Source organism: Taeniopygia guttata, chromosome 1A (assembly GCF_048771995.1).
Source record: "Taeniopygia guttata chromosome 1A, bTaeGut7.mat, whole genome shotgun sequence".
Lineage (NCBI taxonomy): Eukaryota > Metazoa > Chordata > Aves > Passeriformes > Estrildidae > Taeniopygia > Taeniopygia guttata.
In genome coordinates, this window is record NC_133025.1 from 63,559,968 (window position 1) to 63,580,558 (window position 20,591).

Here is a 20,591-nt window from a genome sequence, read left to right on the forward strand (position 1 = left end):
GGACACTCAAATTAAAAAGTGCACACATTTGTAATAATGAGGGCAGGTAACCTTCAAAATAAACATAGTGGGAGGTGGGGGCTCTTAATTGCTTCATATGCAGACTGTTTGATTCTGTTGGAAGACCTGGATGAAGAAAACAGCAGATTTTGGGCTTGAAACAGGAAACACAGTGGAATATAACAACTTTGAATATATGGGAATAGGTATGACAAATAAATGTTCCGCTGTGGCTGGCAGAACATGTGGATTTAGAGCATTTAGGGAGAGAAGGGGCTTTCACTATGGCTGTGCATTAAAATTTTTGGATGAACAATAATCCTGAATGTAAGGTTGATAGGAACATGGAATAAAAATTATGAGATTCTGAGACAGAGCATTCTACTTCTCTAAATATCTGGCATATGTAGAAAAATTTTCTCTTCCTATTCCTATCATGGCTCCTATTTCCCCATGATCTTTGAAACTCTGACCTTTAGAAAACAAAAACCTACTGACTCATTTTTTAACCCCTCTACATTTGGCTATGAGACCCACAGAAACAGAAAGACTCCTGATATTAGGAGACTATCAATGAGTACATAGTGGTATTATTTCACTTTTCTTGTAGGAAAAGGTGTATAGTGGTGCTACCAGGGATTTTTTTCATCATGGATGTTTTTCATTTTCTTCTAGCACATCCCTCCCACCCTGGAGTCTCTGACCAGATCCACCTTGCTGTGCCTGTCAGCCATTGGAATGATCTCCTATGCCACTCCATGGTTCCTTGTGGCCCTCGTGCCCCTGGGCATAGCATTTTATTTCATCCAGAAATACTTCAGGGTTGCTTCCAAGTATGTATTAAAGAACTGCCCTGAAAGTTTCCTCCATGAAATACAGTACATAAGAACTGTGGTGGAATGTGAGGTTGTAGGAGCTAAAAAAGAGGGAAATGGCCATGGCATCCTGCTTTTGAACCTGAGGCATAAGTTTGAGACATGCACTGGGGAATATTTCCAGCTCACCTGGCTATAAATGGGGTATCTGGGGAAGTAACACCTGAAATTACTGAAGTAACAGTTGAATGGATTTTTTTTTTTTTTTTTGGCTCTAGAATAAAATGAACATGAAGTTTGTGAATCAGCTGAGCTTACAACTGGTCAAAACTCATCTTTGACATTTGAGGGTTCGTAGAGAACAGAAAATAACTCCTTTGATTAACAGCTCTTCCTTCATACTGTGGAAAAAGCTCCACAGGAAGCAATTTCCACTATAGAGTGTTCCATATTCAGGGTGATTTGGCTGGGTGTAAAGAGTACAGTTTTTTCAGCAAAAAGAGAGTCATGCTCCTGGTGCTAAATTTATCCTATAATTTCAGAAAACATCTTCAGTAAGCCATTTGAAGTTTTTTCTTAAATTCAATCCCTTAGTCTTTTGTTATCAGCCAGAATCTTCCAAGAAAATTTATTTAGAAGAAAACTCTGTAATCAGAATTCACAAACCAGAAATGTTTAAATCTGAAATAAGTTGCTTAACTTGTCTGAGATTTTTCAGAAACCTTGTTCTTGCCCCACCAGACCTCCAAACTGAAGCTGTGTGTGGCAGTACACCAGATCTCAAGGTGACTGACAAATCAGGAGACCTGGTTTTCACTCTCAAATTATTCTGATACATTAAACTCTTTTAAATCACTTGAAATGTGACTTGTATTTTCACTCTCAAATTATTCTGATAAATTAAACTCTTTTAAATCACTTGAAATGTGACTTGTATTCTTTTGATGGGCAATGGAAATTAAAACATCCAATTTATTTCCCTAAAAATTAGTCTTGGGAACGAAGGAATAGCTTCAGCCAGTATTTGTAGCTCACTTGCATGCAGTCCTTTGCAGGCATATAAGCCTCACTAATTTTTAGAAATGCAAATATTTACAGTATTTCTTGCAGCACTTTGACTCTTTGTTGTATTTTCCATTACATGTTTCACAAACTTCTGTGTATTTTCCATCAAAAATTTGAAAGGTATTTATCATCAAAACATCAGCAACAAATTCAGTTCTGCCCACTGCAACATTCAGCAAAATCCAGCAGTTGTTTCTCCTAGCCCATCTAATACAGTGTGCAAAATTAGTAGGATTTTGATAACAAGTTTGGCTCTCTAATGATCTGGACTTTTTCTGTTTGTACAACTGGCTGCTATGCCAGTGGCAGAGTGTTACAGAAAGATCTGATTTTTTTCTGTGGTTTGGAAAATGTTCCTCTTTTAAAAGACTGGAACTTTTTGGACTTAAATATTGTTGCTCCATGCAGGTCTCAGAAGTGCCATTGCTGAGTAATTAGGGAAATTTATCACTCATATTATTTCTCTGTCAGTGCTGTCTCTGCTACAACTAATATTAAAAGCACAAAGAAAAGATCTGCTATCGTCTGAAATATTTTACTTTCAGCATGTTGTACTACTTCCAGATATGGAAAATGAGGCCTGGTTTTGTGGAAATACAGTTTTATTGTTAGGCCAGCTGTTGTCATAAAATATATAAACTTCCTGATACACAGACCCTATTATATATCTGACCTAAGAGTCACAAATAACATGCTATAAAGTTTAAAATCAATGGGTTTGAATTTAATTTTATGTTATTAATATATCAGAACCTGTGAGAATAAAAGATAATGAGGATCTGTCTAAAATGGATAGCAGGTTTTTACCCAGGAGAGACATTACCCCGGGGGGGCAAATAGAAGCTTAAAGTGACCAAAAGTAGATGGAGAGGGCAGCAGGGAGATGATTCAAAGGCTCCTGTGGCAAAAAAAAAGGAATGTTATATTCCCATGCTCGTGTCGTTCTGTACTATAGGAATATTTTTTTTGTGATCCTGAAAAGAATAGTGCAATATAAAAAATGTCTTTTCTTGTCAGCTATGCAGCAAAATTTCTACAGACAGAAATGTTTATTGTAATGGGCATCTGTTGTTTTTTGTATTCCCAGGGACCTCCAGGAACTTGATGACAGCACCCAGCTCCCTCTGCTGTGTCACTTCTCTGAGACAGCTGAAGGCCTTACCACCATCAGAGCATTTGGGTAAAATTTGTAAAACAAATTATTAGAGGGAAGCTTGGGGGTCAAGCTGGCCTGTTCAGCTTCCTTGGAGCATGTCTGAGGGCAAATTGTTGAATGTGAAGAGCTTTATTAAGCTATTTTGAAAAAAGAGAATGGATGTTTTTCCTGTTGCTTTGCCATGCGTCTTAAACATTTTGCATATTTTGAGTAACACATGTATTGGTGTTCCACTGTATTAAAGGTGGTTACATTTTTTAGGAGGTGATACTTAAACTTTTAATGAGTCTATTTTAACTATGCCTTTAATGTGGACAGCAGGGAGCTCTGTTTTGCCAAGCAGGCAGGGGCACTGCCCCTTCAAACTCCCTGCTATATCCAAGTGTCCCTGAATCAGTTCTGTGCTTAACCCACTTTCCAAGCAAGGAGACATCATGACACTCTCCAATTGAAAGGCAGTGTGCAGCTTGAGAGACTTTCCAAGAAAAGTGCAGCAGAACAGAACTTGATTTTAATATTGTAAAACCTCCCTTTGTTAATCAAAACTGAAAAATCACTTCTGTAAGATCCAGAGAGTTTTGCCAGCTTTCTATGCATATATTTTCTCTCTACTACATGAAATAGAAGCCAAACTCTCCTATGTTCACTCCATTATGGTTATGACTCTGACAAAGTGCCAGCTTGAGGTTTTTTCCTAGTAAGTGCACCTTGCACCCATTCTGCACTATGAAGAATTCCAAACCAGAGCAGATCCCACTGCAATGACATTTCCACACCTATTTGATCAGCTTATGGCTGTTTCCTCATGTCAAGCTAAGCTTTAGGACCTCAGCTATTAGCACAGAGTGTTGCAGTAAGGCCTGTGGAAGAACAAGCAAAAACACTGTTGTGTTGAAGAGGTGTGAGCCAGTGACCAACAGGAAATGCTTTCACTAGCTTTTTCAACAGAATGATGTATTGAAACAGGAAATCATCATTAGGGCCTGATGCTGATGTATGCTGAGTACTTCTCAAGAGGTTCAGAGTGGCCCTTCATCACCTGAGGAAGGTTATGAACCTGAGGTTAGTTCCTGAGGAAGATGAAGGAGCTTAGCACTTTCTGGGTGGTTCAACTTTTTTTTTGCCTCACAAAAAGGCAATGTGGTCTTGGATGGCAGGGAGCAAAAGGCAACCCGAGGGCACCACAACAATTGAGTTTTTCAGGATTTCTGGTGCTAATCAAAGCCATTTCATTTCCCTGCCTGTGCTCCACTGCCCACCAAACCTGAAGTCTTCTGCATTTATTGTCTTCAAGTTTGTATTTACTGCTGGTCCTCTTAGTCATTCTCTGCAATTTGGGTTCAGTATGTTCCAGGATAAAACTGAGCAGCTCCTCACATAACTTACCGCAAAGCAGTACAATTGGATCAGAGAGCAATCTCAGTGACCTTTGCTGTTCCCCATCTGACAGGATAAAAGTCTGAAAGTGCCCAGAAGATGAGCTGAACGTGGATGAAAACACAGATTAAGTGTGTCAGATTTTCCATTAGGAGAGCAGGAGTTTTGCTGCCAGGAAAGCAGATGAGCAGAGTAGTCAGTGCATCCTTGTTCCTCCCCACATTATTACTATTACCAGTTGTTCTGGGAAGGTTGCTTGTCATGTTTACAAGCTGTGCAGAGGTAAATAAAATATCAGTGGGAAATAGCAGGGGGAAAAGGGAAGTTTCTAGAAGAACAGGCATTAGAGGTGCTTCACAGCAGGGCCCTGAGACTTTGAAATGAAAGGTAAAACAGACACTGAGCTGCTGACTGAAGTTCAGATGGTTTAATCAAGTGAGGGTATTCACCAGACAATAGAATATCGTTTCCAGCAAAATGGTTTCCATCTGACTGTGCAAGGCACCATGAATTTAATACACTTGCACCAACAGAGATTTCCCCTTCCCCTCCCAAATGTACATTGGGTCTTCAGCACTCTGGCATCCTTCCACTGGTTTTTAAATGTGATGGGCATTGTGTGGGGGAGAGAAGAACAAGTGGCAGTGGAGGTAATACCGCTCATTTTTCTAATTTAGAGGTGATCTATAGCTCTCCCTGATTGTAGTTTCCCAGTTGTTTAGGAAAAGTGTGACTGGCTGAAAAAACAGCTGAGCTGAGTAGCTGAAAGGTTTGATTTCCAGATCACTCTACATCCATATTAGTAGAAACTTTAGGGATGTCACCCTTGTTGAGGAGCCCTGCAGCTGGCCAGGTAACTTCTGAATTCTGGTTTAAGCTGATGGGTGAGCTCTTTGCCCTTGCTAGGGGCCTGTGAGGAGTTGCTAAGGGACCACAGCAGCACTCAGCTGTGGGAGGAGTGGACTACAATCCACAGCTCTGGGAAACAAAACCTGTCCCAGCACCCTGGCCTTGCAGTCCCTTTGAGGGGACAGTCTCTGTAAACTTTTGTCTAGTCCAACAAAATTGCTTGTCAAACAAATCCCTACTCCATGTGTCGCTCTGGCTATGGGCAGCTGTGGCAGCAGATGTGTGTTCTGAGGGAAGAGCTTTTAACCCAAACTTCAGCAAAAACAAAAGGGCAGAAAGTTTCGAGCTGGGGGAAGAGAAGTCAGAGCAGAGTTAATGCTTCATCCTTTTGTGTGTGAGTGCGTAATGTGTTGTAATGTAACAACTTTGGTCTCGGCAGGCACGAAGCCAGATTTAAACAACGTATGCTGGAGCTGACTGACACGAACAACATTGCCTACTTATTTCTGTCAGCTGCCAACAGATGGCTGGAGGTCAGGACGGTACGTTCAGTTTTGTCCCAGCCATGGTTTTGAAACCTTGGAAGCAAACAGAGACTTTGCCTGATGCAGAGAAGATAATAACGAGCATTAATCTCGCGAGGAGATTATACACACGGTTCCTTAAAATAGATCAGGATTGTTATGTTAAACCCAGAGTGTTTTTTCAGCTTTCTTGGCCAGGAGTAAGAAAACACAAGTCTGCCTCATCTTCTGTTGTGTGCTGTCTAGCGTCTGAAGGGAGTGCAAGAACAAACATTTACATAACTTCAAACAAGACTTTCTCTACTACTGTGCAGCATCCACAGACCTGCCACAGCAGGAACTGCTTTCAAGGCAGAAAGGGGCTTTTCAGTGGCTTTGTGAACTGTGCCGTCCTTCTGCTAGGGCTGTTTTAGGCACACTGATCTCCCAGGTCTTGAAGTATCTCTTCAGCAGTAAGCTTGCAGGTCCATACTGTTTGTGGGTTTTTTTGCTTGATGTCATGAAAGATAGCAGATCTAGACTCCAGAAAAAAAATGACAGCAGGGCACGATGCAGCAACTGACAGTGACATAGGCTCCTGGGGTTTGTGAGGGTTCTCTGTGAGGGACTTTCCTGATCTGCGAGGCAAGAAGAGGCAAGCAAAGTAACTGATTCCCTTATTCATCTTAAACAGAAAGGGCAGTGAATAAACAGAGCAGTGGCCTGATTCTGCTGGACACAAATAGTAACAGGCATGATTAACCCTCACATCAAAGGCTGTATACTCACCTTCTTTACTTGCTTGAGCAGTGAAGTTATTCTTCATTTTTTATGATGGCAAAACTTTCCCTTGTGCTCGAAGCTTTCAGCTTCTTACAGCATCCAAAATAGCTGAAATTGCTTCCAAATCTAAGACAGATAAATAACAGTGCAACAGCCAATCCTGGAATAAGCCTGTTAATGTCTCACAGTCTTAGACTTGCTTACATGCAGAATGAATTTTGTCCAAGAATACACCTTGCCTCATCAGACATTAGAAATAATGTGGCCTTGCCAAGGAATAGTTCATCTAGCTCTGTCTCATGGTGCAGTAGTACTAAGGCCATCAAAAAGTTCGTGGGATTTAACAGCAGCTGTTAAGTCCTGTCCTAGTAGATGATGGAGGCTCAAGACCATTATTGCTTCCTAGGTGTGAGTCACAGAATTCCAGAATCACAGAATTATTTGCGTTGGGAGGGACCTTAAAGCCCATCCAGTTCTGACCTCTGCCATGGGCAGGGACACCTTCCACTAACCCAAGTTTCTCAGATCCCCATCCAGCCTGGCCTTCCAGAGGTGAGGCAGCCACAGCTTCTCTGGTCAGCCTGTGCCAGGGCCTCACCACCCTCATAAGGAAGGATTTCTTCCTCATAGCCAATCTAACTCCCCCATCTGCCAGTTTGAATCTATCCCCCACTAAAATTTCAGTCTGTATTCTGCTCATCAACACATTTTTTAGACAGATGAACGAGGCAGCCCTCATTTCAAATCTCAGAAGGAAATATTCCTGACACAGTATTATGAGACAGGATGAGAAAAATGAATGGAAAATGTGATCCAAAGTAAATGCCGGCAGCAGTGGGATAGTGGGAATACCAACTATATTCCATTAATCAGCACCTTGACTCCATGAGATGACATGTAGTATATACTTCAAACCTGAGGTAAACATCAAGAAAATTGGTTCCAGCTCCTGCCAATAAAACATGTGCATGATCTGTATAAATTCAACCAAAATCCTTCCTGGACTTTGTGAAGTCAGTGATGCTTTCTTTTTTGAGGAGGCAGACCCATAGTTTGAGAAGACCTGAAGGAGAGTGGAGAGAGTGGAATTGATTTGTTTTAGTAGTGGGAATTAGCAGTGTCCCTGTTACATACCTCTCATGATTTTTTTTTAATATGCTTATTAGGTTTTTTGATCCCTGCTTTTTTTGGGGTAGATACCATGGATGCCCTGGCCCAAATGAATTTGCAGCAATTATTGGCCTGTTTCATTAGTGTTCATCAAGTTGCTTTGAGTATTTCAGCTTGGGTATCACAACCATGACCTCTTCCAGGGAAGAAAAACAAACCAAAATGAAGGGCTAGGTGTCATTATATAAATAATTCTTGGTAAAGTGGAACTGCTCCACAGGTAAAGAAATGTCTTGGTTGCTGCATGTTTTTCCTTTTTTGTCACCCTGTCTCTCATTGCAGGATTATCTGGGTGCTTGTATTGTCCTGACTGCTGCTGTCACTTCCATCACCGAAGGGCCACACTCGGGGTTTGTGGGGCTGGGTCTCCTGTATGCTCTGACGGTACGTGCCAAGGCCAAGTGTAAGAACTTCCAGACCAACATGTTAATTTTATAATATTTTTATGTGCACACTGTCATCTCCCAGATTTCTTAATCTTGAAAAAAAAATGAATCCTGCAAATAATGGACTCGAGCCAAAGCTGAGAGAGTTCAGGGCAACTTGGACTTGCTTCAGGTTTTATGAGCCAATTAAAAAAACACAACCATTCCCAGGCCCTGCGTGCTCCCAAGTGGAGCAGGAAAATTAAAAATGCGTAAGAGGATCTGCTGTGCACTCTGTTTTGTACAACACAGTGCTGTTTCCACCTCTAAATGGCAAAACCTGCTAGGAAATACAGATTGTCATCATCTGGGTAATCTTTAACCAAAGGCCAAATAAAATAATTGCTGAAGAAACAGAATTACTGCTTTTGCCCTTGGAGGGACATTACTGAGATGCCCTAGATCGTCCATGCAATTATTAATGGATTTGGGGACTGGGACCTTTATGGGCATGGTTCATCATGCCAGGTAGCAGTAGGAATGCAGAGGAGATGGGCTTAGGGATGACAAGCTTGTGGTGGTGCAGTAGCTGGTTCATTCTGCCGCTGTCATTAGCAGGGAGAAGAAGGAACAGTATTTCAGTGTTCCTGGCTGCAAGAGAGGCTGAGTGTTCTTCACGAGCACAGAGTGAATGACAATCACCACAGAGAGTAGAAGTATTCATGAATTACGAGAATGGGGACAAAATATTACTGAATGAACCACGAGAGTGGGGATAAAGGCAGGATGATGATAGTGGCAGGAAGAACTTTTGAAACCATGGCAAAAATCTGTCTGCTTTGAAGCACTGGTATGAGGAAAGGATAAAAGGTGTGGGTCTAACCCTGAGATCTGGCTTTGCACATAAATGCTGGTGAGCCTATGGCTACAGCAGAAAGTGCTCCACAGCTGCCTTAGGGAGACCTTAGATTCCCCTCTGTGCAGCTGTTCCAGCAGTGTGAGAATCTTTCAACAACTGAGAATCAGTCCCAGGGCTTCAGCTTCACTCTGAAAACATTCCTGGTAATGCTGCTTCATTAGCAGAGATCTGGAAGCGTCAGGATGTCTGCGTCATCCTTGTTTTTAGCCTGTGTTTGCAAACAGTGGGAAATAGGCATGTGCTGAAGTCTGACACAACAGGTGAAGAAGAGCTTTAGTCACCAAGTGATCACCTGTCTCTCTTCTGCCCCACAATAACCCTGAAGAACTTTTGAAGGCAGCTGGATCACTACCTGTCTCTCCTGGCATAGTTTGGTGTTTTTTTTAATAATTACTCTTTGCAGCTGAGAGAGGGCCAATATTTGGACCTAGATGATAACAAACTATTTGTACTGAGATTGTGTTTACAGTGGACATCCTGAGCTTATTCTTCCCTCTTCTATAAACACTGCCAACTCCTTTGCACAACTGTGATGAAGCCTGAGGTAATGGGCAGAGTTTTTGGGTGCCAGGCTGTGTTATCAAATCTGCCAGATCTAGGATAGCAGCCTGCCACTGCAAGCAGCAGTTCTGCACTGTGTTGTTTGTCTGCAAACTTCCCAATTTCTGTAACTTTCTAACTCAAAAGCTGGACATCAAATAAGCAGGTATCTGAACATAAAGGAAAGAATACCCCATCAAGAGCTTTATCTTAAGGATAAAGCATACAGTCAAGTCCTCTAAATTAACAACAGTTTTTGCTGAATCTCAGTGAAAATTATTTTCTGTTTGCTTCCTGCATCAGTATTAGGTTAGTGGTAAAGAAGTGAGACTGGCTGGTTTATTCTTAATAATGTCCTTAATTGGCACTCACCAGAAAAAATGACAAAGCCTTTCTCTGAATATGTTTGTGCATAGGGTGTTTTTATTTTTAGGTTTATAAAACTTCATTCAGGTACATAAAATATCTCAAGTTTTAAAGGTTCTTGGCAATCAACTCATCCTAATAATACCAGTTCTTCTGTTTTACAGAAACACCTAAATACAGACTTAGGAAATAGATTTACAATTTTCAGCCTTAAATAGTAAGTCCTGCCTAGAAAAGCGTTTTTCTAAGCTACTGAGTATTGTTAGAGAACTAATAGTCAACGATTATCTACTAAAAGTAATGCCTTTACTATTGATTCAATTATTGATCAAATCCTTTTCATTACAATTGAGAATAAAAACCAGGAAGGAAATATTGCTGAACTGATAACACTTTTTTCCCCCTCATATATTTCTATGCTAAAAACTTCTCAAATTTTCCACAGAGCGAAAGGGATTATCTAAATATGCAGAAATGAAACTATCATAAATTATTTTCAATATATTTGCAAATAGTGAACTTTCTTAATCTTTAGTTGCAGACTTTGAAATATTAGAATATGCATAATAGAAAACATTTCCAAACAGTACTTGCAATTTTGATTGTTTTCTGTGTTTGTGTGCTTAAAGAAGACACCTTTCAGTACTGATTATTAGATGCTGAAGACAAGATAATTCCTCAATCAGTCAGAGTTTAGGTACAACTTTTCCATACTTCTCCTTAAAAAAACAAGGATGAGAATACCATGCACCAAACTGCTGTCTTAGGGTTGTGTTGGAGTATGACTGGCTTCTTATGGATTTGATGCTGTTGCACTGAGTCTTGAACTGCTGTAATGTTAAAGAGACACACTGTGTTGAGTCAGGCCAAGGATTTTCACAAATGTAACCAACCTTTATTTCCAAATGGCTAGATGAACAGAAAGAATGCTGAACCCTGTCCTTGTTTTCATTTTGTGATGCAGATAACCAACTACCTGAACTGGGTAGTGAGGAATCTGGCTGATCTAGAAGTGCAGATGGGCGCAGTGAAAAAAGTACACAGCTTCCTGAACATGGAGTCAGAGAACTACGAAGGCTACCTGGGTATTGCTCTTAATCTTTCTGGGGCTTTCCATGGTAATGTGAAAGAATGGTAGACTTGGTCATGCAAAATGTACACACCTCTCTGGCCAAAATCTCTTCTCACTGAGGTGTAGGAGCTGCCACTGGTGTGAGTGACAAGGATAGCTAAGAGAAGCTATGAAAATATGTTGTTCACATTAGTCAACATGAAAAAAAAATCCTATCAAATGCCAGGGAGACAGAGCAGGACTCTGTAGTGCAATCAAAAATACCAGTTGTAGACAAGATGAGCAAAACATCCATGTAAGTTATTTAGAAAACAAAAATAAGGATAAAAATTAGAAATGTCGCATGGTTCAAAATCTCTGATCTTTCTAGCAGATGGGGACTAAAGATAGGGCCACGTTGGCAAGCAGACCTCAGCAACACTTCTCTAAGCTGCACATTGGAATTCGTGCTCCACACACTTCAAATTGGCCTTGATTGCTATTTGAGAAGTGGTTGAAGTGCAAGAAATGGCTCATAGGTCAAGAAGCTTCCCTGGAAAGCCAAGTTCCTTAGTCCAGAGACAAAACCTGCTGTGTATTCACAAATCAGGATGAAACAAGAGCTGTGATAATGTCAACAGCTCACGCTGTGTGGCAGTAACAACTTCCTTCCTCCAGCTGCCCTTCCTGTGCCGGTCGCTGACCCGAGGCCACGCTAACCCTGCCCTGACACCGCGTTCTCCGCTCCTTTGGCTTCTCCCTCTCGCAGTGCCAAGAGACACTTTAATATCTGCCCTCTCTCCCTGCGTGTGGAGATCTGGAAGCCAAGTGCCTGCCAGGCAGTTCCCAGCTCAGCCTCCCCTTGGCAGGGAACTGGAGCTCTATTTCTCAAGTGGCTTAAAGGAAGGTGCCCAGGCAGGAGAGAGGGGGAAAGGTGACTGTTGTAAAGTGACCCTCTAGCAGCACTCATTTCAGTTTGTTTTTCTCTAACTATTTCAGATCCTTCTCAAGTCCCCAAAGACTGGCCCCAGGAGGGGGAAATCAAGATTGAAAATTTGTGTGTTCGCTACGAAAACAACCTGAAGCCTGTTCTCAAGCATGTGAAAGCCTATATCAAGCCAGGACAAAAGGTACCATGTCCAGCAATTGCTCATCATCCTCATTCTGGTGCAGATCCTTATTTACAGAGCTTTCCTTTCTAAAGTGGCAGAAGAACAAGATTAACAACTTATATTAGCAGATATATACATTTACAGTCCTCTCTGAGGTCCCTGGGCACAGATCAAGAACTTACACTGATAGAAGCTTATTCTTGGCTGGGATCAATTTTTCTTCTGAGTATCCCATATCTTTCCAAGTCCATTTTCCTTGCATAAAAGTAAGTCTAAATAGCAGATAAATTAGAAGGGCATAAGACTGAACTGTGTTAAAACACAAGAGTATCTCACATTTCAGCATGGAGTGTCATTGGCATCTATGTCAAAATGCTGAAATGCTTGCGGGACAAGTCCTTGTGATGAGGAGCAGAAAAGGGGAATGTGCTCACTGTCCTGTTTTGTGTTTTCCCTGCCATTGGGAAGAACCTTTCAACTCACCAGTAGCACAATCCAGTGCAGCTTTCCCAAAAGGGCTGCAGGTGTAAGTAAGGAGCAAGTGAGTAAGTGAGTGAGTATTCTGTGAGTAAGTGACATCCTCCATCTTTTTCAGGTTGGGATCTGTGGTCGGACTGGCAGCGGCAAGTCCTCCCTGTCCTTGGCATTCTTCAGAATGGTGGATATTTTTGATGGTCAGTTTCCCCTGGAAAATGTTGTCACTCCTCAACTACTCCCCCCTTATTTCCTCAGAAGAAGGGAGGAGCATTTTTGATAGTTTATAACCTGGTTCTCTGGCTCAGAAGAGATTTGATTAGAAGTGTTATGCTTAATCCTTCAAAGTACAAAGTGCCCTATTGTGGATAGCACTTGGTTCTCCCAGGAAATTTTGTGCACAGATTATATCTCTATTTTTTTTTTTTTTAATTTGCATGTGGTCTGACAAAACAATATGCAATTTTTGAGACAGGACAAAAAATATGTAAGTCTCTGGAGTGTCTAAATGTTTGCCTAAAGAATAACTGCCTTAACTTATTATAGCTGTCAAAATATTAGCAGAGTATAAACTAGAACTCAACAAGTCCACTCCCTTGATTTTTTTTTTTTATTTTATTGTGCTTTCCCACAACTGCAGCAGAATCTGACTCAAGGGTTGGAAATATGTTGCTATGTTTTCATCCTGCAGCATTTAACTGTCCTAGCTAATTGGCACGAACTACTTTTCAGCATTTATAATACAGATACATGTGTGCTGTTGAGGGACTATAGAAAACCACCAGAAAGTCATCTTTTTTTTCCTAAGATTTCCACATTTCTAGTTTAGCCATTGTGCATGGAATGTTTGCCAGGGAAAGCCTGGTAGGATGGGGAGGATAAGTGAATCTGATGTGGCTAATAGTTGCTTTTGTAGTGGTTCTGTGCCTATATGTGTCTGTGGTCATAGGCTTCTGATTCATGACCATGATTCCTAGATATATAAATATTGCAAAGAAATAATAACCATGCTTATGGCCAGCTTGAGGTTGCCTTCTACTTCAATCTTCTTTCTGTATATTTTCTTTGTCTGCTTCTCCTGTATCCCTGATTTTTCCCAGTGGGAACATCTAAGCCTTTTCTAATCAAGCTCTATTTATCCTTTGTGCACATCCCTGCCCCTGCTGGACCCATATTTATCTTCCATGCTGGTCCACTTCTGGTTGGGGTCGTCATTCTAATGAAAGTTACATAATAAGATTTCGAGTCACTTTACTAGAGCCAAAATTTCATTCACGTTGATCCTTAGGTCCTTGTTATCTCCTTAAATTTCTGTCTGTCCCATTTTATTTCCCTACTTTTACTTTGTTCTTTAGTGTTTTCCTTCTCTCACCCTATGTTCAAACAATCTCTCATTTATCTTATGTCTTGCTTGACAATCCTTTCCCAGTTTCCCAACTCCTCTCAAATTTACTTTTTCCCCTAGGTCCTCTCATCTCCTCTTTTCCTTGAGCGCCCTGGCTTCTGTCAAATATGCATTTCCCTATTCCCCAGGCATGCCATATTAATTTTCCCCTCCTTATTCTACCTCATCTTCTGCTAACCCACTCTAATGTCCTTGTTTGTGAAGAAAAGGAATTGCTTAAGTTTATGCAACCACCAGTGTCTCAAGCAGAAGTCCTCTAACCTGATTAGGATTTTCTTGAAGTGTGAAAATAATTGGACTTTGTACCTTACAGAGAAAATCTTGATTCTTCTGGCCATATAGTAAAAGCATAAAACTACAATCATAGAAGTAGTCCACCTAGAGGGGGAAATTAAATCTTCCACTGAAGCAGGGTCACAGAGAACAACCTACAAAATTCAGTATCATGACAATGGGAATGACAGAAGGGGCACACGTACAAAGCTCTGAATATCCATGCACCTGCCAGTTCACATTTAAGTTCTCACTGTTGGGAGAGAGAACTGATTAAATGAATGTTAGGAGGAGTGCAGCTGCCTAGAGTAGCAATCCACATGAAAACTGCAGCAGTGCCTGATGGAAATAACCTTTACCATATTCTCATTCAGTTTGCCTTGGCCCATCCCTTTCCCATCTCCTTCAACCCCCCATATTCATGCATATATTGTGCAAAAGAAATTGTGCTCCTTCTCAAAGGAAATATCTTCAGCAATTGTTGAATTTAAGGGGAACAAAGAAAGGCACAGCAACATAAGTTGCTCTTGTTCTTGCTCTGTTTGGCTATAATTGACCCATAATAAATTATGCTTCTGGTGCTATCATTACACAGAAGGAAAGACATGTAATTTCCCTTAAGAGGGTGGGGGGGGGGGGGGGGGTGGAGGGAAGAAAAAACAAAAGAGCAAAGTGGCAGTGTCACTAATAAATTGAGACATCCCTGGCTTGTGTTATTAGCTATATTCACCTTCCCCATGTGTCTGACAGTGCTGAGAGCTCACAGAGGCAGTATCCCATCATCTAGAGAGCAGCCCAGAGGGGCTGTTCCACCTTTCCACCTGCTACCTGTGGATCACGTGCTTTGTGCAATTCCCTCAGGTGTTCTGTGTGTTGTTTGACACAGGGAGGATAGTGATTGATGGGATAGACATCAGCAAACTGCCTCTGCACACGCTCCGGTCCCGGCTCTCCATCATTCTGCAGGACCCAATCCTGTTCAGTGGCTCCATCCGGTAGGTTTATGCCATAGGGGGTGGCAGGCAGCATGGCACAGCCTGCCTGGCATGGGAGCCGGGGGACAGGAGGGGCTGGAAAGGCAAGGAACCTTCCTAGCTCAGTCCAGTCCATCTGCCCAGTGACACACAATGCCAAGCTGTTCATTTGCAGAAAACCTGAAAGTAATTGCACTATGACTCCTGCTATGGTTTTCTTTGCAGCTTTAATTTGGATCCTGAATGCAAGTGCACTGATGACAGACTCTGGGAAGCTCTGGAGATTGCTCAGTTGAAGAACATGGTCAAGTCATTGCCAGGAGGCCTTGGTATGTCTGAACCAATTTCTGGATCATGGGCCAGTAATGGAGTCATGTATGCACACAGATAAACAGATCCATCCCATCTGACACTCCAGATCATTATGTGGGAGTGACAGGCACATAACGAAGATTCTCTTTCCTAGTAGAGAGAATATTCTTATTGAAAAACTGAGGAATAGTCTGATTTCCCATGCACTATGGAAAAGTCCTGCAACACCTCAGCATCATGATGTGGTTGTTGAGGCTGTCCTGTGCAGGTCCAGGAGTTGGATTTTGGTGGTCCTGTGGACTCCTTCCAATTCAGGATATTCTATGATTCTGTGATCACAGTGGGAGAATTAGTAAGGAGAAAAAAAGAGCAATTTTACCTCCTTTAGCAGAACCTGTCTCTGCAAGCAGCGCTGTAAACACTGGCAGAGCATTTTTCTTACTGTTTCAGATCCTTTTCATGAAGGAAACTCACACATTTATTTCCATATCAAGTACATTTCATATTACTAAGATATTATCCTGCAGCCTACCAGATTTTCTAACAATTTGTGCCAACTGTTTGTTCAGTGACATATTTCTCCTTTCCCAAGAGGCTGTGCTCATTTTTCTTGGTATCCCTCCATCTCACTGGTCAGTCAAGATTATGGCTATTGGCTTTTATGGGGATTTTGCTTGGCCCTGGAACAGTGCACAAGCATATCTCTCAGGGGTAGCATTTCAGGGGTGCAATATTCACAGGAACTGGCTTTGTTACAGATGCAATGGTCACAGAAGGAGGGGAAAACTTCAGTGTGGGGCAAAGGCAGCTCTTCTGTCTGGCTCGAGCCTTTGTCCGTAAGAGCAGCATCCTCATCATGGATGAAGCCACAGCATCTATTGACATGGCCACAGTGAGTACAGCAATTAACTAATTAGTGATCTACCAGGAGAAAGGCATCTTCCCTAAGCATCAGCCATGAAGTGTGTGATCTCTGTAGCAGAAAAAGCAGGCAGTGTTTTTATTTCTCTCAGGATAAAATGCTTGAGAGAACCTCTGCTTTCATATAAGTTCTTGATCTGTGTGTGACATTTCCCTGCTGGGAAAGAGATAGTGTGGAATATGCTTGAAAACATGTGACTTAGAATGTAACAGGATGAAGTAACTGGAGTGAGCCTTTTCCTCTGACAGGAAAACATCTTGCAGAAGGTTGTGATGACTGCCTTCGCCGACCGCACTGTTGTAACAATAGCGGTAAGTATTAAGCCAGAAAAAGCTCTTTTTTTCCTCATTCCTCAGGTAGTTAATCTTGCCCTTTACCAGTTAAACCCCACTACATAAACTAAAAGCATCACAAAATAGAACTAAACCACAAGGCCAGAATATTTTCATTATACCAGAACAAGTCAGACGCCTACCAACCTGAAATCTTGCAGTAAATGCTGTCTTGCTATCAAACTAAAACACTTGAATCTGAACAAAGACTTTACAGGGAACTTCAGCATCTGCACTGTCTCAACAAAATTTGAAGCCATTCTCACTGAAAAATTGAAACCAAAGGCATGGTTTGAACCATTATTGAAAGTTGCATCCAAATCTAAGTTTGAATTTTGCTTCTGAAGGCTATGTATGTGTAGTGCCTACAAATGCAGCACAAATTTGAGTTGAGATTTCATAATGTTCTTGATGTGGTTTCTCAAGCTGGGTTATCTTTTCTCTCTTTTGGAATAAAAAGCTGGGTTTACAAAAAAAGTTTTAAAAACTGGAATTGATGCCTAAAGAGGCTACCAGAGGCTCGACATTGTTAAAGAATAAGATAGATATTTATTATAAAGTCCTTCAAAGGATACACCTTGGGCAATACAAGGGCCTGGCCATGGCTCCACCCAAGATGGACGATGGGTCAGATGTTTTCACACTTTTATAATTTTCGGTCTATTTACATATTGGAGTTAATTTTCCAGTTACAGCTTCAGATTATGAAGTCCCATCCTCCCAGATTGCTTTCCTCAATTCGCTGTTTTTTATACTTTTGGGGCCTGAAGCTGCAACAGTGTCCTTGCTTCTCAGGCTGGAAAAGGATTGTTTTGTCAGACTGAACTGTGAAGAGAACTTGCTAACACTTTATATGAAGTTCAGAGTTATACACTAAAGCAGTACAGAATCTGAAAAGTATGAAAGTTAAAACTTAAGGCATCAGAATCAATGGGAATTACCCCCCAAAATAATAGCTTTTCAGCTAGGGGTTTATGATGCTCTTTCCCATTTTCCTGCCATTTCCAGTGCCCCAAAAGTGGTCCATATATCCATGCATATTCATACATATATGTGCTCAGACATGTGGTGGATACCATTAAAAATATTTCCACCTGTGACAGCAGCATTAATCAACAAACAGAAGTTTTCTCCATGAGATAAATACGTGTTTCAACAGCTGTTTCATTTGCCTTGTCTGGAATCCAGTCCTGTGGTTAGAGATTACAGTCAGGCCTTCTGGACTCTGGTTTCAGCCTGCCATTGAGTAGTTTGTATCAGGCAAGCCACTTAACCCAGCTCATTTGCAATGTGCTCCAAGGTTCTTGGCTGTGTAAATGCTGAAGATTCTGGTGGTGAGATTGTTGTCCTTCTTGTCCTTCTGGCTGGAATCTCACTTTTCTTTGGCTTTGCCTTTCTGAAGTCAGTGTCTCAAGTGAAACAGCACACATTAATATTTAGCTGTCATGGAGCTGGCTTCATTCCTTCCTCTCCTCATTCACAGCTGATCCTTCCTTCACCCACCTATTTTTCTGTTCTTTTTTCCAGCATCGTGTGTCTCACATCTTGGACGCCAATATTGTCCTAGTCCTTTCTGAGGGCTTTCTAGTTGAATGTGACACTGCCTCAAACTTACTCCTCAAAGAGGACGGCCTGTTCACCACTTTGGTGAAGACTCACAAGTAGACTCTCTCAGTCCACACTGTTCACAGGACTTCTGGTTCTTTGGTAGTTATTTTTACCTCTTTAGTTTCCTTTCACTCTGCTTCCTTTCTACTGCACAGCTTCTGAGAGAATAGTGCAAGAAGGTGTTTCTTGTGTGGTTCCTGGGTTTGTTTAATTTCATGACAATTTTTGCAGATCACATGTAAATCTCATGCAGCTGACACTGAAACTATCATGTCAAAGGAAACCTGTAGCCTATGGGATTAAACTGTTGCCTGGAGCACACTCCAATTAGATCTCAGAGGGATTTACAGTAAGGAATAGCCCAGGAGTGCCCTGAGACTGATGGAGAGCAGACTGCTGGGGTGCAGAGAACAAGGAGCAGAGCAGGATGCCAAGCCACCTGGCAGTGCAGGATGCTTCTCATCCCTGTTTCCCGTGGGAGAAGATGTGTTTCACTGGGGCCATAGGATTTATTCCACCAGCTGTGTTGTCCATAATGGCAAAAAGCGAAGCTCATGCTTAAGTATTTTCAGGCTTGGTGCAGAGGCTGTAAAGTAATTGAAGATCTCTTCAGGTTAAAGTACAAGGATCTATTCCAAATATTGCTGTAAACAAGGACAGGCTTTCCCAGATGGGGTTTGCCTTGCAGGAGGCCCATTAGTGAGAATTATCCAAATGAAAAACCTTTTTGCTTTCCTTCGTGGCAGCACCGGGTTCACACCATCCTCACTGCAGACCTGGTCATCGTCATGAAGCGGGGGAACATTCTGGAATACGATACTCCTGAGAACCTGCTTTCCCAGGAAGATGGCATCTTCGCTTCCTTTGTCCGGGCTGACATGTGAACAGCCACACAATGCATTCTAACAGCTTCTTTTTAAATAGATGAAATGCAAATATTTTCTACTTAGTGTAACATCACTTTTACCTTTTTTGTTTTGTTTTGTTTTTTTAGAGCTTCTTTCTTCACACTTCCATCTTCCAAAATAATAAAGCCTATTGCAATATGTCTGCCTTGAAGCAATAAAGATGTCACTTTATTCAAAGCTATGAAACTTCACACACACACATGCACACATGGAGGGAGAAGTTTTTACTTCCTGAGAATTAGGCATTTTCCTTAGACTTTTTATTGACTTTATTTTTGTTTAAAGAGAGAAAAAGAATGCACTGATCTTATAAACTGCATATGTTATGCTGGAACCAGAAATCAAATCGTGCAGTTTGTCAAGGAAGCAAGAGGTTCCCCAGATGCATTCTGTCCCCAGAGGGAAAAATTAGGAAAAACATCCAAGCCCATAACACTTGGGGCAATCTGCTGCATTCCAAAGGCATAAACTTTGCTCTCCAAGTTGTAGCAGAGGGGCAGTGAATGAGGGAAAGGAATTTCATCTGAAATAAGGACATTCTTCCTGTCCTTTACTTTAGTAAACACACTTCAGTCGTGACAGAACTATTTTCACTGCAACAATGGTTTATTCATACAATCAGTTCCTAAATCCATATTCATTCTTCCAACTTTCACTAAAGATTCAAATCATCCTATGATTATGCATGCTTTGATTGACTTATAGAGGAATTTTGTACAGTATCTCAAGACTTTGTATTAAAATTCATCTGAATTTATAAACTTGGTATTAGCCAATCCTTTAAACATGTCTACTAAAATATTCTGCTTAAAATTGCATGTAATTAATGAACCACTAATTGTTTTATATGTCTTTAGTCCTTCAAGTTCTATTTGGGGACAACCTTTATTTTCCTTTACATATTTGTGGCCTACCTCTAAATCATATCTAGTGCAAGAAGGTGTGATTTTCAAATTATTGCTACATCCTCAAGAATGTAGATGCAGTTAGACACATATTTACATGAGGCAGCTTTGCAAAGGTTGCCTGTACCTGACTTTCACACATAGTTTGATCCTGACCCATGGGCAGTAAACACCCAAAAGGAGTTTCACAGGCATATTTTCAAAGGTACACCTTGAGAGATCACCTTCACTGGTAATATTCAAGGTGGTTTTTATTCACCTGCTGCTACAACATTTAGGAAGATCACTGAGTGCACTTAAGCCTGTTTTTAGTGCATTAAAATAACATAAGGCACAGCATTTCCCCCCCTGCCTTCCCCCCCCCCCCCCCCCAAAAAGCAATAATTTTAGAGAAGTCATAGGACTTG

General features: G+C 41.3%; 1 protein-coding gene across 17 annotated transcripts in view; it reads left to right on the forward strand.

Moving 5' to 3' along the window:
* ABCC9 (ATP binding cassette subfamily C member 9) overlaps window positions 1-20,591 on the forward strand; it is a 74,190-nt gene that overhangs the window by 52,370 nt on the left and 1,229 nt on the right. For 13 of the 17 annotated variants that reach the window (XM_072923718.1, XM_030263438.4, XM_030263443.4 and 10 more), the window contains 12 exons: window positions 676-833; window positions 2,968-3,060; window positions 5,702-5,804; window positions 8,001-8,102; window positions 10,873-10,993; window positions 11,959-12,089; window positions 12,667-12,745; window positions 15,110-15,218; window positions 15,423-15,526; window positions 16,268-16,401; window positions 16,680-16,742; window positions 19,118-19,430. In XM_072923718.1, the coding sequence (XP_072779819.1) occupies window positions 676-833; window positions 2,968-3,060; window positions 5,702-5,804; window positions 8,001-8,102; window positions 10,873-10,993; window positions 11,959-12,089; window positions 12,667-12,745; window positions 15,110-15,218; window positions 15,423-15,526; window positions 16,268-16,401; window positions 16,680-16,742; window positions 19,118-19,255 (1,335 nt within the window). In that variant the 3' untranslated portion in view covers window positions 19,256-19,430. Of the gene's footprint in view, window positions 1-675; window positions 834-2,967; window positions 3,061-5,701; window positions 5,805-8,000; window positions 8,103-10,872; window positions 10,994-11,958; window positions 12,090-12,666; window positions 12,746-15,109; window positions 15,219-15,422; window positions 15,527-16,267; window positions 16,402-16,679; window positions 16,743-18,290; window positions 18,471-19,117; window positions 19,431-20,591 lie in introns of those variants that run through there. The other 4 variants (XM_072923719.1, XM_072923722.1, XM_072923724.1 and 1 more) reach the window with 2 other exon arrangements.